Source organism: Leptinotarsa decemlineata, unplaced genomic scaffold (genome assembly GCF_025532065.1).
Source record: "Leptinotarsa decemlineata unplaced genomic scaffold, Ldec_3_MD MMD2_tig00026282_RagTag_RagTag, whole genome shotgun sequence".
NCBI classification, from domain to species: Eukaryota; Metazoa; Arthropoda; class Insecta; order Coleoptera; family Chrysomelidae; genus Leptinotarsa; species Leptinotarsa decemlineata.
Window position 1 is genome coordinate 12,071,327 of NW_027412668.1, and position 15,208 is coordinate 12,086,534.

The 15,208-nt window shown below is 32.3% G+C and overlaps 2 protein-coding genes across 5 annotated transcripts in view; one reads left to right on the top strand and one right to left on the bottom strand.

The window, feature by feature from the left end:
* chb (CLIP-associating protein) overlaps positions 1-3,761 on the top strand; it is a 130,174-nt gene extending 126,413 nt beyond the window's left edge. For all 4 annotated transcript variants that reach the window (XM_074179822.1, XM_074179825.1, XM_074179823.1 and 1 more), the window contains one exon: positions 1,459-3,761. In XM_074179822.1, the coding sequence (XP_074035923.1) occupies positions 1,459-1,659 (201 nt within the window). In that variant the 3' untranslated portion in view covers positions 1,660-3,761. The remainder of the gene's footprint in view (positions 1-1,458) is intronic.
* A 3,619-nt stretch (positions 3,762-7,380) lies between these two features.
* Positions 7,381-15,187, bottom strand: LOC111506089 (serine/threonine-protein kinase VRK1). The gene is given in 9 exon segments (XM_023161032.2): positions 7,381-8,712; positions 9,019-9,564; positions 10,670-10,849; positions 11,167-11,186; positions 11,188-11,387; positions 14,539-14,711; positions 14,714-14,734; positions 14,789-14,858; positions 14,913-15,187. Coding segments are annotated over 9 exon segments (1,446 nt in total). The 5' UTR covers positions 15,114-15,187; the 3' UTR covers positions 7,381-8,677.
* Positions 15,188-15,208: the final 21 nt, after the last annotated feature.

A 15,208-nucleotide genomic window follows, 5' to 3' on the forward strand; every position in this document is an offset into this window, starting at 1 on the left:
CCTTTTTTTGAGAAAAAAGAAAACCTCGTAGTTTGTTCTGATGTTAATGGTTTGATGGACTGCTTGAATTTGGATCACACTCCATCTGAATGGAGACTGTTTATAGACTCTTCAAAACTAAGCTTAAAAGCTGTACTTCTGCATAATGGAAATCAGCTACCCTCTATTCCTATAGGTCATGCAGTTCACATGAAGGAAACGTATATAAATATGAAAACACTTCTCCAATCAATCAAATATGAACAACACAAGTGGCACATCTGTGGTGATCTGAAAGTCATTGCTATACTCCTAGGAATGCAATTAGGGTTCACCAAGTACTTTTAAGTACTTGAGAGCAAAGTTTCCCAGGTTGAGTGATGCTAAAGTCAAGGAAGGCATCTTTATTGGGCCTCAAATCCGTGAAATCGTAAATGATCCTGCTTTTGACATGATTTTAACAGAAAATGAAAAAAGAGCCTGGGAAGCCTTTAAGGGGGTTGTACATGGGTTTTTAGGTAACAAAAGAGATGATAACTTCACAGCATTGGTTAAAGAGCTTCTTCAAGCTTACCACCAACTTGGATGCAACATGTCCTTAAAAATTCATTTTCTTCACTCTCATCTTAATTTCTTCCCACAAAACTGTAGAGCTGTGAGTGACGAACATGGAGAAAGATTCCATCAAGACATTGCCTTAATGGAACAGAGATATCAGGGCCGTTGGAATAAAGCAATGCTTGCAGACTACTGCTGGTCTGTGTGTAGGGATGCTCCAGAAGTGTTTTATAAAAGACAAGCTAAACGACAGCGATCTTACAATGAATCGGATGGACTTAATTGAAATTTGGTGGTACAAACTTCTTTTATTTGTCAAAACACTAAGAATAATGTTTTTTTTATTAATTTTGTACTTAAAATATTCTAAAAGAAACATAACAATATTCTTTTATGTACTTTCACTTTTCACGTATAGTATAACTACTCTTTAAGATTAAGTACTGTGTATCTCAAAAACCAGAGCTAATAAAAATTTTTCATTGTTATTTTCGTTTTTATCACCCGAAAATTAGTAGAAATTGACTAATTTAGTGTAGGAAACATTCAAAAAATATTTTTTTGTTGTGTTGTGTAATCTTGAAAAAGTGCCAATAAATAAAATGGAGCAGTATTATCTTAAGCAGGAATTAATACAAAAGGCTTACTATAAACTGGAGGGATATTTTGAAGGTAGTCCTATATAATTTTGCTATTTTCAATATATATGTGATAATTTTATAAAATGTTATGCACCATAGGTAAAGTACCCCTTTAATTATTCAATCTCAGTTCATGAACTACTATAATTTTCTTTTCATATTCTTTTATCTATAATCCATTTATTTTATTGACATTTTCTACACCCGTTTGGGTATTATGTATTATACACACAAACGAATAAAGAAAATCTATCTATCTATCTTCTTTTATCGATTACAGGGCAGCGATCATCAAGAAAGCCCTGTTAGGAAGAGTTCCATATTTTGTATGGTTGCATTATATAAGGCTGTAGGAGAGGAGAGATTATCACCGTTCATCAACCATTTGGCCGGCAGCAAGGTCAAGTTACTGAGATTGTACATAAGCAGATCAGAACAAACTTCGTCGGTGCCGACAAGTCCGAAAAATAACAGTAGCTAGTCTTTGAACAAAAGAAATAAAACCTCACGGTTGACTTCCAACATTGTTTGGACTATATATGTATAAGGTACTGAATATCGTTGACTATTCTTTTTGAATTAACGCTTTTTTATGTCAGTTTTTCTTCGAAGGTATAAATATTTTGTTCTGAGAACTAGGCAGTAAGTTGAAAGAAAAAATTTTCATTTTCACTATTGAGTAAATATTCCATTCATCACATTTTTTTTACTTGTAAGTCCCCACAAAATTACTTCTGTTTTAAACGTATTCATTGTATTTGATGTTGGCTGCTGTATTTTAACTTTCAATCAGATTGTTGAATATTTTGTGGTAAATTTTTTGATTTACAATATGTTATGGGTCACATTTTTATGTTAGAAGTCTTATATATAAATTCTTCGTTTGAAATATGCAGTCATGTTCTGTATTGTATGTTTGGATAAATATTTTAAAATGTTTTCAACTACTTTCGTATACTCTGCAGAAGTAGTTATTCGTTAGGAAATTATGTCAATGACGTAATTACAGCATTCGAACAAAGAATATTGTTTTTTACAATTATTTCTCTAAAACTCAATAAAATCTCCCGTTCGAATGTTTTGATATAATTTCTGAATATTGTTGAAGGAGTATGTGGATTATAAAAATTCTGTATTTTGAAATAATGAAAATTACATTCACAAATCACTATAAGTTAATATCTCAGCAAAACAATCAGTTCCATTTCAAAAAAATCTATTTAATCTCTTCTCAAATTTTTCAAAATTCCAACCTAAATTTTCTGGGACATGGTGAACCCTCAGTTTAACACGAGTTCTGTTGAAAACTTGCTGACACTTTTTCCATTTAGAATACTGACTGAATTCAAACTGAATCTTTAATCTACAAAATGATGTAATAATATCAAAAATTTCATGTGTTGATGAAAATAATACTGAGAAATTATTTTTCGAATATGTTTCATTAGAATTCATAAATCAACATCAGACCATAGCTATTATGATCAAATTGTGATTGATATTGCTGTCTGTGAAATTATGGAAAACATTTATTTAATGAAACATTCAAAAAAAGTAAGGACACAATGTCAATATCAGTAAATGAAAAAATTGTGAATTATACTTTTTTGCTGGTGGAGCTCCCGAGCGAATTATTTTTTATCTGAAAATGCAGTATAAAGGATTCAAAGAAAAATGTTCGTTCTGGAGAATGCAACTTCACATAGTTACAGAAAGCTTTCACTGTTTTGTGATATTCATATTTACCAAAAAATCTTTCATTTCGCACAGTTCTTGATTGATAGAGAAATTTCACACAATGTGACAGTTTTGTCATGTCAATATTGTTGTAATATAAAGCAAAAATGATACAGTAACTTGGACCTTGAACAAGAGCCACTAAAGTAGATTCACCTGCTAAATTCCAATAAAAAACTAGTTACTGTAAACTTGAAAACGTTTTTGAAAATTTTGTCAATCACTTTTATGTCAGTTTTTCACTAGTCAGCTTAAAACATCAGAAATCACATTCAGTTCTGGATTTGGAAGCTGTTCAAAGTTTTTGTGATGGTTATTAGTTTTTTAACTGTGTACATATTCTGATTTTGATGTTTTATAGTTGTAAGATAATATGTATCTCTTTATTTATTTTAAGAATGTTGAAATCTCTATTGATTTTCTGTTTAAGTGTTTTGTCGCAAAATATTTCTACTCTGATGTTAATAAATGAACTTGGCTGCGTTAGAAAATATTTTGAATCTTTATTGTTGTGATTGATTGAACTTCTCATATTTTTAATGCACAGTTTTAGCATTTTTGACATAGTTATAGATTTACAAATATACAAACTTACTGTTTTTTTATAGAACAAATCTTATTATGTAGCTTGAAAGATGAAATATTTTATATGCCAAAAATATTGAATAATGTATTAATTGAAATAATGTGCTATAATTAATTTTTTAAATATTCTTAGATATTTGTATATAAAGTAGTCTAGCCGTAGATCGATGATTCCTTCGAGTAGCTTCTCCATGTGAACATTCTACTGTTTCTAATGACTATTAACTACCCTTCATGTAATTAATAAATATTGTAATTGTGTGTGTGGCTTCTTTTTCACAATCATATACCAAACGTTACTCAAAACCCTTTAAACCAGTGACACAATGTTCTAATGAAAACCTTGAGCTCAAAAGCTTGGAACACTATCGAACCAGAAAACTGTACACACGCTTTACAAAGCTCCGCCCCAATACATACCCTGAAGCTGCTGGATTCCATCCAGAAAAAAACCAGTTTTCAACTAACAGCAGAATTTTTCTTGTTCTTTTTTGTGAGTTCATGATCCCATGCATGTACCCTTTTGGTAAAAATTTCAGCCGTCATCCAGACTCTTCGATTGCTCTCATAGTCCACTGGCAAATGCCGTACATTTTCAAAACATCGGGGACGTTGAGACTTTCCGATTACGAGAAATTTTTTTAATTGTGCTACTCATGTTGGTTGCCACCATCACAGTTATTCTCTCCTTTGATACGGAACACTGTTCCGAACCTGAAAACTGTACACACCTCAGCAACTTAAGATGCTTTATAAAGCTCAGATCAGACCTTCTTTGGAGTATTGTTCTCATATATGAAGTTCCGCCCCCCCAAACATACCCTGAAGCTGTTGGATTCCATCCTGAAAAGAGCCATCCGCCTGATTAGAGACGTGAACATCACTTCAACTTATAGTCACATCGAAGAAAGGTTGGAGATTTGTCTCTCTTCTAAAGATACTCCACTTCTTCCACTTCCACCAAGTGTTCAAGTGACTTGGCACATTTGATTACACCAAGAGTGGATTGTGGCTGCTCATTGTTTTGAGGTTCAACTCAGTACACCTCGAACTTCACTGTTTGAGAACTCTTTCATTTGGAGAACGGCGTTTATGTGAAATAAACTTCCCGAGAACGTTTTTCGAAATGGATTTAATCTACAGCAATTCAAATCCAATGTGAATCACTACTTTCACGCGGGCACCGCTTTGAGAGTGTCTTAAGGATTTTCCTGTAGTGCTTGTGTTTTGTCCTTGAAAAAAAGTGATTCCAGTATCTAAAGTATATCATCGAGTATATTATGTGAAACAAAGATATGAAATTATTTCAAGTGAAAGTGTTACAGATCTTTTTTTTAGAGATAAACATGTATCCGGGACAGTTTGTGGTAAGAGATCTCAATAAGGTTGGTAAAAATCATAATAACCAACATATAGATTCCACAATCATCACAAACTCAACAGAAGGAAACTGTTTTCTTCGTCTCCTGAAAATGCCAACGTGGTTGGCGAAACGCGTGTAGAGAAGAGTATTGTATTTCTGTTGTTTGCAAAAAGTGCTAATTTTGGATTTACTCTACGTCAAAGGATCCAGTTTTACCTTTCATAACAATAAAAATACCTCACAACTAACCGAGATGAATGAGTTTCAGATATGATGTAAGAACAGCTTTCTGAACTACCAAAACATTGAGATCTCTGTTGACACAAACTGAACCCAATAATACGATTGAAAAAATGAAAGTATATTTACAGTATGCCTTTTTTCTGTAGAAAAAAATATATAGGGAAAACATAGAGATCTCTGAATTTAAGAAAATATGAACGTCTGAATATATGGGGAGATAACAAATCACAGGATCGGGGATACCGGATCACATTCTACAATCAACTGGTAATCACATATTTGAATGGAGTGAAACAAAAATTTTCACCAAGGAACAACATGAAAAAACGAGAAAATTGAAAAATACCGCGCATATATTTTAGCAGGTGAGACAAAATCCACAAATATCAAATATGAGACACTCGAAGTGATTAATTGCAGAACAGCTCTGCTTTCGACCAATATGTGATTCTTGTTTGATAACTCAGGTAGCGCCTTGTTTTTTTTCTCAATAAGTAATAAAAGCTTTCAGCTGTGTTACTGCAAAAATTATTCCTTTGTGGTTTTGGAGGGCCATCTTTTCATCGACTTGGCTTGCATCTGTTCGTCAGAGATCAAATTGTTAAAGTAAAAAATAAGACATCCGATCTTTCCCAAATATGCATGGAGTTCCTCAAGGATTTGTGCTAGGTCCAATTTTTTTCATTATACTGTGAATGATCTTCCAAATATTATTATTAATAGGAAAATCACACTTGTTTAAAGATATTACCACCTTATTGTGGCGTAAAAAAAGGACTGTTTGAAGAACGCAAATCCGGTTTCATAAAAGTAATATTGGTGTGAAATGAATTTGTTTCAACTTCAGCAAAACCAACATTGTATCATTCAGATACTGTACTTGTCAAAATCGCTAATACTTTTGCTTTCTCCAACAACTTTAAAATTGCAAATTGTTGAAACAGTGAATCATGCAAGATACTTTTTAAGGAGTATGGTGTCTTAATACTATCATAATTTCATATTTTTGAACTCTGTATATTTTGTGTTCAAAAACAAATCTATTTTTATGACAAATCTAAAATTTCATCAACATGATACTAGAATGAAGATCTATTTATAGGTCATCATTTTTACAGTTTACATATAGTTTTATTTTAATGTGTTGCGCTTTCCATTTACCATGAAAACCATTTTCATTTACCCTTAGTTACATTCAAAGTAATGTCATGTGGAGCGGAATACATTGGTTCAAAGATATATAACCAACCTTCCAGATCATTTTAGGGCCCTGAATAGATTTTCTGTGTCCATAAAATCATTGAAGAATTGTTTATTGGAAACATGTTTTTATACTATTCAGGAATTCTTTGAATAACTCGTATTAAATTTAGTTTATGAGCTTGTCTTTTCGTTTTTTAATTTGTATCATGTATATTTGTAATGAGGCTTTCTATACAACTTTATGTCTGACTGGGAATAAAGTTGGCAGATTTTTAATCGATTATCTGCCAAAACGAAAAATATTGCAATTTTCGAGGCTTTTTCTATCTGTGTAAAAGAAATTTTGCTTTCAAAAGCTCTGGCAGAAATCAATTTGCAAAGAGAAATTTTGTACCATAAAAGTACCTTAAATTGATGAATTTTTCATTAGTTTATTCAAAAATTCAAAATCTGATATCTGTATAGGGAATGGAAATAAATTCCTTATTTAAACCAATTGATAAACTTAAACTTCACAGTAGGAATTAAAAGCTAAAGATACAAATTTGATTTGAATTGAAGGGGTTATATTTTTAGGAGTGATTAATTTTTGGGAAATTTTTTGGCTTTCTACTACTCCATGAGATTCCCTCATCCTTGTTTTTTTGTATCAAGATGGAGTAGTAGAAAGCCAAAAACTTTCCCACAAATTTGATCTATTGATATATTGAGCAAGAAAACATACAAATTGAACAAAGAACCTACCATCAACTCGTATAAACCAGAAAAGCTATTAGATTCGTTATCCTTACATAATTTCAAATTATGTACTTTCATTTGGTCAAAATAAGTCATATATGGTGTGCGTCTTTATGTGTACGATGTTGATAATCATGCTTAATACTCTCAACTGTCTATTTTTTAAGTTTGTTTGTTGCTGTTTGTACTTTTTATGTATAGTTTTGAATTTTTGTTTTTTCATGTATATTTCTTGCGAAAATAAAATGTTATTATTAAAAAAAACTTTAGCCTAAGGTTGCTCATGTTTCTATTCAACAAAAGGTTGAAATTTTCCCTATTGAAAAAATAAACGATTAAAAAAGGATTTTATTACATTATACTCATATACTCATACAAAATTATGAAAAAACTACTTTTCCAAGATTTTTTTCAAACTGGAAAATTACTCTTCAGACAAAGTTGACCTGTAGGAATGTATATTTTTCAGGCCACTTAGAGATTGACGTAATATGCTAATAATGAAACATTCAATTGTTTATTACCGATCTAAAAAAAATATATAAACTGTACATTTGAACCTATTCAAAGTAAACAACAGGTCATTTCATTTCAATCCGATAATAAATATTTCAATTCCAAGATAATATATCTGAAGCAACTATTTTTCCAATTGTTAACCAGACAACACGGGATATCCTACACCAATTCAGGTCATAATATCGTTGGGCTTGGAATGGATATTCTTCGGTGGATATAAACATTTACTAGATATTCAAAATATGGAGATATCCGTTTGTTGCCCGGGAACTAAAAATCTTGGAAACATCAAATTGAAGAATGAAATAAAGTACACAAGGAATACAATAAATTAAAATAACAACTAGTATTACTACTATTACAATAAAGACAGTTCTTAGCCATCATTAACTCAATGCACATTCCTTTAATTGAGAAAAGCAACATTTTGAAAAACTAAATCAGGATAGTATATTTAAAAAAACTAGGTGAGCTGGACAAAGCCCAGACAAAATATTTTCATGAGAAAATACTCATTACATGAAAAATAAAAATTTTTTGAAAGAAATATTGCTACACTTGAGTTTCTTTTGAAATTAATAACGATAGTGACCACAATGCATTTGTAGAGGAAAATTAAATAATATATAAGAGCTTTGAGTGAAAATTTATAGATATGTTCTCAGAAATTTTCAAGGAAATGAGTGGTACTTTGTAATAATTTTGAATCAATCTTGAAATTTTCCCTTGTAACCTTGAACATCAGCTCATGAGTGTAGCAATGTTTGTTCTAGTAAAATGTTTTGTCTCATCTCAACAGAAACTTTCAGACAAAAAAAAACTTGCACAGAGTTATTTCTGTAAAAACCCTAAACACAACAGCCTTATAGGAATTGATTTATTCTGAATCGGATTCATGCTCACTAACATCGCTGTTAATGGGTTCAGATTCCGCTTTTTTATTTTTCCTGGAACGTTTTAACCCTTTTTATCTTTAGCTTTACTACTAGTTGCGACAGGTACCAAATCAGCCTTCTTTCCTCGTTTTCCGGAAGGTTTATCTTTATTCTTATTGGCAATTTCTTTCATACTCTCGGTATAACCTTCCATATCATTATCGACATCCCCATCACTATCTTTTTACCGGGGCTGCTTTCTTCTTCCTTCCTAAAATGTAGAATCAGATATTTATAAACTTAATAATCTGATCACAACTGTGTATGAAAATTATACACATATTTGGAAAAAAAAATACGTTCAGGCTTACATTTTTTGATTTTGTGGACATCTGGCTTATTGAAAATAAAAAGTTTGGAAAAGAAATATTTTAAATCTTGTTGAAAAATCAAACCAATCCACCTTTGCTTGACAATAAAAAATAATACATGAAATCAATAGTCCTACAGAGAACTGAGAATACATGATTTACATTTTGTCTATATCTATCTGCTTTTCTGAAAAGTGCTAATTTACCTTTAGATTTGCCATTTTCCTGTTTTTTCCTCAATACTTCTTTCATGGCATCAGTGAATCCTTCCGTACTATCACCAGTTACATGCAATTCTTCAGTACTGGCAGGTTTCTTGGTTTGTTTCTTTTTGGTAACTTTGTTTCTTTCATCATCTGAATCTTCCTTGTAGTTAATCCTACGTCTGCCCCTTCTCTGAGTTGGTGTCCTAGTAGGTTCTTCAATTTCAGAGGATAGGGTTTCTTCTTCCTTTTCCGTTTCCATTGGTTCATCATGCTTATCATCGTCATCATCTTCAACATTTTCTTTTTCATCTTCGGAAGGTTCTTCAACTATTTTTCTTTTTCCAGGCTTTCGCTTTGGAGTTGGAGTTTTTTTGACTTCAGCCTTTCTCTTGGTCGGTGACTTAGTGATTGGAGAAAATTGAAGTGGTTTACCTAGGCCATCTTTTCCATCTACACCAGATAGAAATATTTTTCGTATGGTTTTGTAGTCTGGAGCTGAATTATGATCTAGTGTTAGGATGCAGTTCAGAAAATCTACCACAGGTCCTGTACAAAATAATTTTATTTAAATCATGATACGCCGAGAGAGAAAATTTTAATATGCAAAATAATTCTAAAGATAAAGGTTTGAACAAACTACAACGAAATTATGAACTATCAAAATAAACAAAGATTGAAAACCGTGTTTCCAGAACAATATTCCTTATTTCATGAAACTGAAAGACAAATTCTTCTACAAAGAAAACAAAAAACTCCAATAATATAATTGTGCAAAAACTCACAACTTGTACGAAAGACCAAAAACACTAAGAGTATTATAATTAATCACTTCTGGAACGTGACCAATTTGAAAAACAATGAACCTCTAAATTATTCAGGGTAACAACGAATCTATAAGTCCTAACTTTCAGAGTATTAGGTGTATCAAAATTATTTGAATAGAACTGGCCGATATTTGATGAAAATCCATATCAAAACTCATTAATACAGTTTATTGTATGATGTATCATCAATATAACTCTGCTCAACTCCACAAATTTTACTAGGCACAAAGTGGTCATTATTCGGTCTGAAATGGGAAATATACACTTGATTGATGAGTCCATCTTGTAATTTTCCTCAGTTTTGCTCACTTAGATGCAATATTAAAAGCGACTCTAAAATGAAGTAGGTGAAAAAACTTTATGGCAAACCTTTCATGTAATATTTTAGAAGTTATGACTTGTCTAAAAGATTTGTTGATACCTACCCAGTATAAGTTGAAATCTTTAAAAATATCTAAAAAATATTAACTTTCTTAAATTTGTTCAAATGAAGAGTAAGGGAAAAGCGGTGAATATTATTTTTACTTTATTACCTAATACAAATTGTAGGCTGAATAAATACGGAACATTCATTTTGCCATTGAATTCAAAGTATTTCAAAGTTTTATATTTATCAAAAAATTCACTGAAATTTTATTGAATATCAGTTGATTTTTTTGAGCTTATTGTCCTCCTTTTCTCACTCTACAGAAATCTGTGATTTTTGGAATATTGAAGTTTTTTTTTCCTAAATTTGCCAGTCGTACTCTGTCTGTGATTCATGTAGAACATTATAAAGCAACAATAATTATGTTACAAAATTATATTTGTTGTAATAATAAACTTACCAGGAGGGGAACGCTTCTCGAAGCATGCCTTGATAAATTTAGGAACACTGGCCATATTTTCTTCCTTCATATTGTGGACAGCAACGGGATCTTTCAATTTCTTTTCCCAGGGCAAAACACAACCTAGCCACTGTATTATATTGTAAGCTAAGATTTCCAGGTCACCTCTTCTTGTCTGAACTGAAACATCCAAAAATAATTTGATGTATCTCATAGGAAAAGGAGGTGATACCAAAGGAAACAAAAAAGAATAAATATTACACGAGTTTTTATCCAACAAAAAACCGTTATTTCAACACCTCGACACGTGTTTTGATCACGGAAGATCAAACTGTTGATCTTCCTCTTCAAGATGATCACTTGGTGATCGAAACACGTGTCGAGGTATTAAAATAACGTTTAGGTGTTGGGAAAAAACTCCAGTAATATTCATTACTACACCAAAGGTTCCAAACAATGCATCACAAAAAATAATAAAGTGATAAATTTAAACTTACCACCTTTGTGTGCATCTCTGCAAATATTCTATTGTGCCATCATGGGCCTTTTTGGGATTTGGCTTGAATTCTGCATCAGTGTTATACTTAGCTGCCAATCCAAAATCGACAAGATAGACTTGTTTGTTCAGAGTGTCTTTCGTGACTCCCATAAGAATATTTGCACCTTTTATGTCAGCGTGGACATACCCTCGTTCATGAATGTATTGCAGAACATCCAACTGCAAAATAAATCATCAGTACATGATCACAATCTGTCTACCCCTCAGGTACATGTGTCTTTACGCTGAAGTCTGGCTGCTCACTCCCCAGACCTCATTTGAGTCTTGTCTCAACCTGTCTACCACAAATACTGAGAGAGGGTGGATTTTTGTCAATATTTATATGACACAGCAAGTTTTCATGATAGAAGTAAGGTGAAACGTTGAAGGATTTGAAATATTAGAATAGATCTTGTTAGTCTTCATGCTAGTTGAAGATTAGGAGTTTTTGGAATTTATTTTCTGGTCTTTTTTTAATGGCGTTTGTATGGATAGTTTATTTTCATATGTTCTATTGGAAACTCGTCAGTTAGTCTCATAGGCGAATCCAGTCAGTTGTAAAGGGAGGGGCTGACCAAATGAAAACTTTATCAATGACTCATGAAAATATTGTTTTGATTCTACTTCCTTTCATGCAAGAATTAGACCATATTTCCAAATCTTTTTATTAATCTATGTAATTACTGAGGGTTTTATCTTTATAATTGTTTACACATACATGCCACAAGATTTGATTTTGTAAGTAAAATTATTATGATGTACATGAACACGCTTTTATTTTGTATGACCATAACATGTGAACAATTTTCAAGTCAAATGGGCTTTAATTAGTTGGAGACGATCCTGTCCATCAATAGACCGTTGTTTTTTAATATGTCCGTGCATGTGGGCACGCATGGGAGGCTAGACTCGCAAGAGCAGAAACTGAAGCAGTACGTCACTCATAAAATAAGACGAAATTGTTTATCAATAATTCAGTAAAAGTACAATACAGTCCACTTACATCATTTCACAGTGCATGTCGTGCATGTTCATCAAAGTTTGTTCGTTAATCCGGCTCGAAGGACCATGAACAAACTTTGCATTGTCAAAAAATATTATTTGGATATAAAAATGAACGAACAAAACAATTTCATTGATAAAGTTGTGTTAATTTTTCTAACAGTGTTTCTGTTGGATGTCGATGTCGTACTCTTGCATGGGGGTTTCTTGTCACAGCATACTTTCTAATGATTTCTAGATTGTCGTCTTTTCTAGTCTACTTCTGAGTAAGTGACGGTAGTGTTTTCTCAATAGGGATAATACCAGTGAGTTGGTACAGCAGAGGGTTTGGATGGTTGTATTTGGGGTTATTGGGATGCCTTAATCTTGTTATTTTCCTTATAGCCGTTGTTTCAGATACTTTTATTGTTTTCAAGGCCCTTTGTTTGATATTGAGAAACAGTGGGTGCGAGTATTCAATAAGTGGACGTCAGATTAGTTTATATATTCGGCTTGCTGTTGACATGTTTGCACTTGCTCCCGGTTTGTCAAACTTGTGAAATTTGCGGCTCTTGCAATCACTTTCTTTTTTTTGTTTTTGACGTGGCTGTTGAAATTTAGTCTGGAATCAAGTGTAACACCTAGGTAATTAACTGTCAATTTTGCATGTAAGATATGTTGGAAAACGTTGATTGTTGGAGAAGTTGCGGAATTCCGATGAATAAATATGATGAACTAAGACTTAGATGAGTTTGGTTGGAGCCTCCATTTATTGAACCAGTTATTTGTTATTGTTGCAAGATGTTCCAAATTGTTAATAACTTTGTCTAGCATTTGATCGTGAGAAATTAGGGCGGTGTCATCTGGAGAATATATGATTCATGCCTGAAGTGGTTCAATTTGTTAAGTTTTCCTATTAAAGGAGTATTTTTTTGGGCAGTTCACTACCAACTTGGACGTTGTTCGGTGAAAATCAAGCCCTAGGCTCTCAGAAAATACTGAGTGCACACTTAGTGACACTGCTCGTCAAAGTCAAGTTGACATTTCAAAATTTACATTTGGAAATAAATTGATATTGCAAGAGGTTCTCACATAATCTTAACGATTATTTGCAATTTTGGGGACTGACGCATAAGTATGTGGAATATGCTAATAATTGTTCATTATTTTCCAAATCCAAGACTGGAACTGGATGTCCTCAGTTTTTATTCACCAATTTGGAAATAGAAATATAATTGTATTATGAATTTTTTACAAAATCAACTCAAGTTCATCATATTGGTTTAATGATAAGTTTCAATTATGAAAATTTATGGCAGATTGACGGACTTAATGTTATTTTCTTTACTTATTTTGTGTTGGTTTCTTGAATGAAAATTTTAAGAAAGAAATGTATTGCCTTCACTACACTTACATACTAACTGATGTTACTTTATATCGATAGCACTACTGCTATAGCAAAAACACTGAACAAAAAACTTTGAATAATCAACTAATTAATAAGAACAATAAAATAAACATGGAATTAAAATTAAATTGTGGAAAATACACCTACCTACAATAGAACAATTTGACACTGCACATGTGACTAATTGTAAATTATTAAATTGCTTGCATTGACTGGTAAATTTTACTTGCATTCCACCACCAAGCGGTTAAAACCGCTTCACCCCTGAATGTGATAGACAGTAATGGTTGAATCCACCCGCTGGATTAAATTGAAATATTTCAAAAAGTGTTTCGATGATGCATTCGCTTCCTGTTTTTCCGTCCTAGATACAACCAATTGTACATAATTTGATTTTTGTATTATTTATCAACATGTGAACAAAGTTAGGTTGATCGCTATAAAGGCGTCGTGAGTTTTTGATAAAACAACATAACATCAGGGTTTCTATGTGTATGTATGTTGTTTGGGTTATTGTCCATAGAGACTCTCCATCTTTTTTAGAATTTATTCAAATGTTATATTCTGAATGCATCTAAATTATTGCGTTAGAATGTGTGGAAACTACTAATTTTTTAAATTTTCTTAAGTGAATGACTTGAAAAGTATAATAATTTGATAAAATTCCAAAACTCCAAGTTGAATTTTGATGTTGACAACGCCTGTCATGAGCACCAATTTCTGTTAGTGCATTTAATGGCTGTGAAACTGTCTACCCTTGAACTTTTTTACTGCTATGTTCCATTGAAGTAAATATTCTCAATGACTCCATTGTCATTTTTGAGGGTGACAAGTGCTTTGATGAATTCCAGGACACCATTTTTGTTGGTACTCATAAAGGAGCAGCATTGTTATAAACATTATTTGAAATGACATAATGGAGTCGATCATGATAACACTTACTATCTGTATTGCCACTTTGAATACTGTTGTTGCGGGGAATGTTCTATTGTGCTCCAAAAATAATTTCCATAAGTCAGTACCAAACTTTTGCATTACTATAAAACGGTATTTTTCACCATTGTGCTCATGTGATCCTGATCCCAGATATACTGGCATTCCAAAAGTCTTCAGACCTTTTGTTTCTTAAATTGTTCAACTGGAAGACAAATTTTTCAGTTGATTGTATGATAAATGAAATTAATTAATTTACCATCATCAGGTTTGCAATTGCGCATATAAAAATGCATTTCAACAAACAAGGGTCCGTTGCCATGCGGTTCCTGAGGAAACAAATATTATTATGATGTGTGTTTAATTAATAGACATTTACTTACAATTTTGATAACGTATGGATATTTAGAACCTCCACTATCGGCTTCTTGGGCACTGTAAATTTCTCCAAAACCACCTTGGCCAATTGAAGGACCGAGTTTCCATTTCTTCTTTGCTAAGTCTTCTAGAATTGCCCCTTTTGGTAAAGGTTCCGCTAATTTATAGCCATTGGCAGCTTTTCTTTTAGGAGCTGCTTTAGCCATTTTCAAACTTGAGGTTAGGAATAAAACAAAACCATAACATAAAAAGAGCGCTATCTTAAACGGTTACATGTCAGTTTGTGACCAACATAAAGATA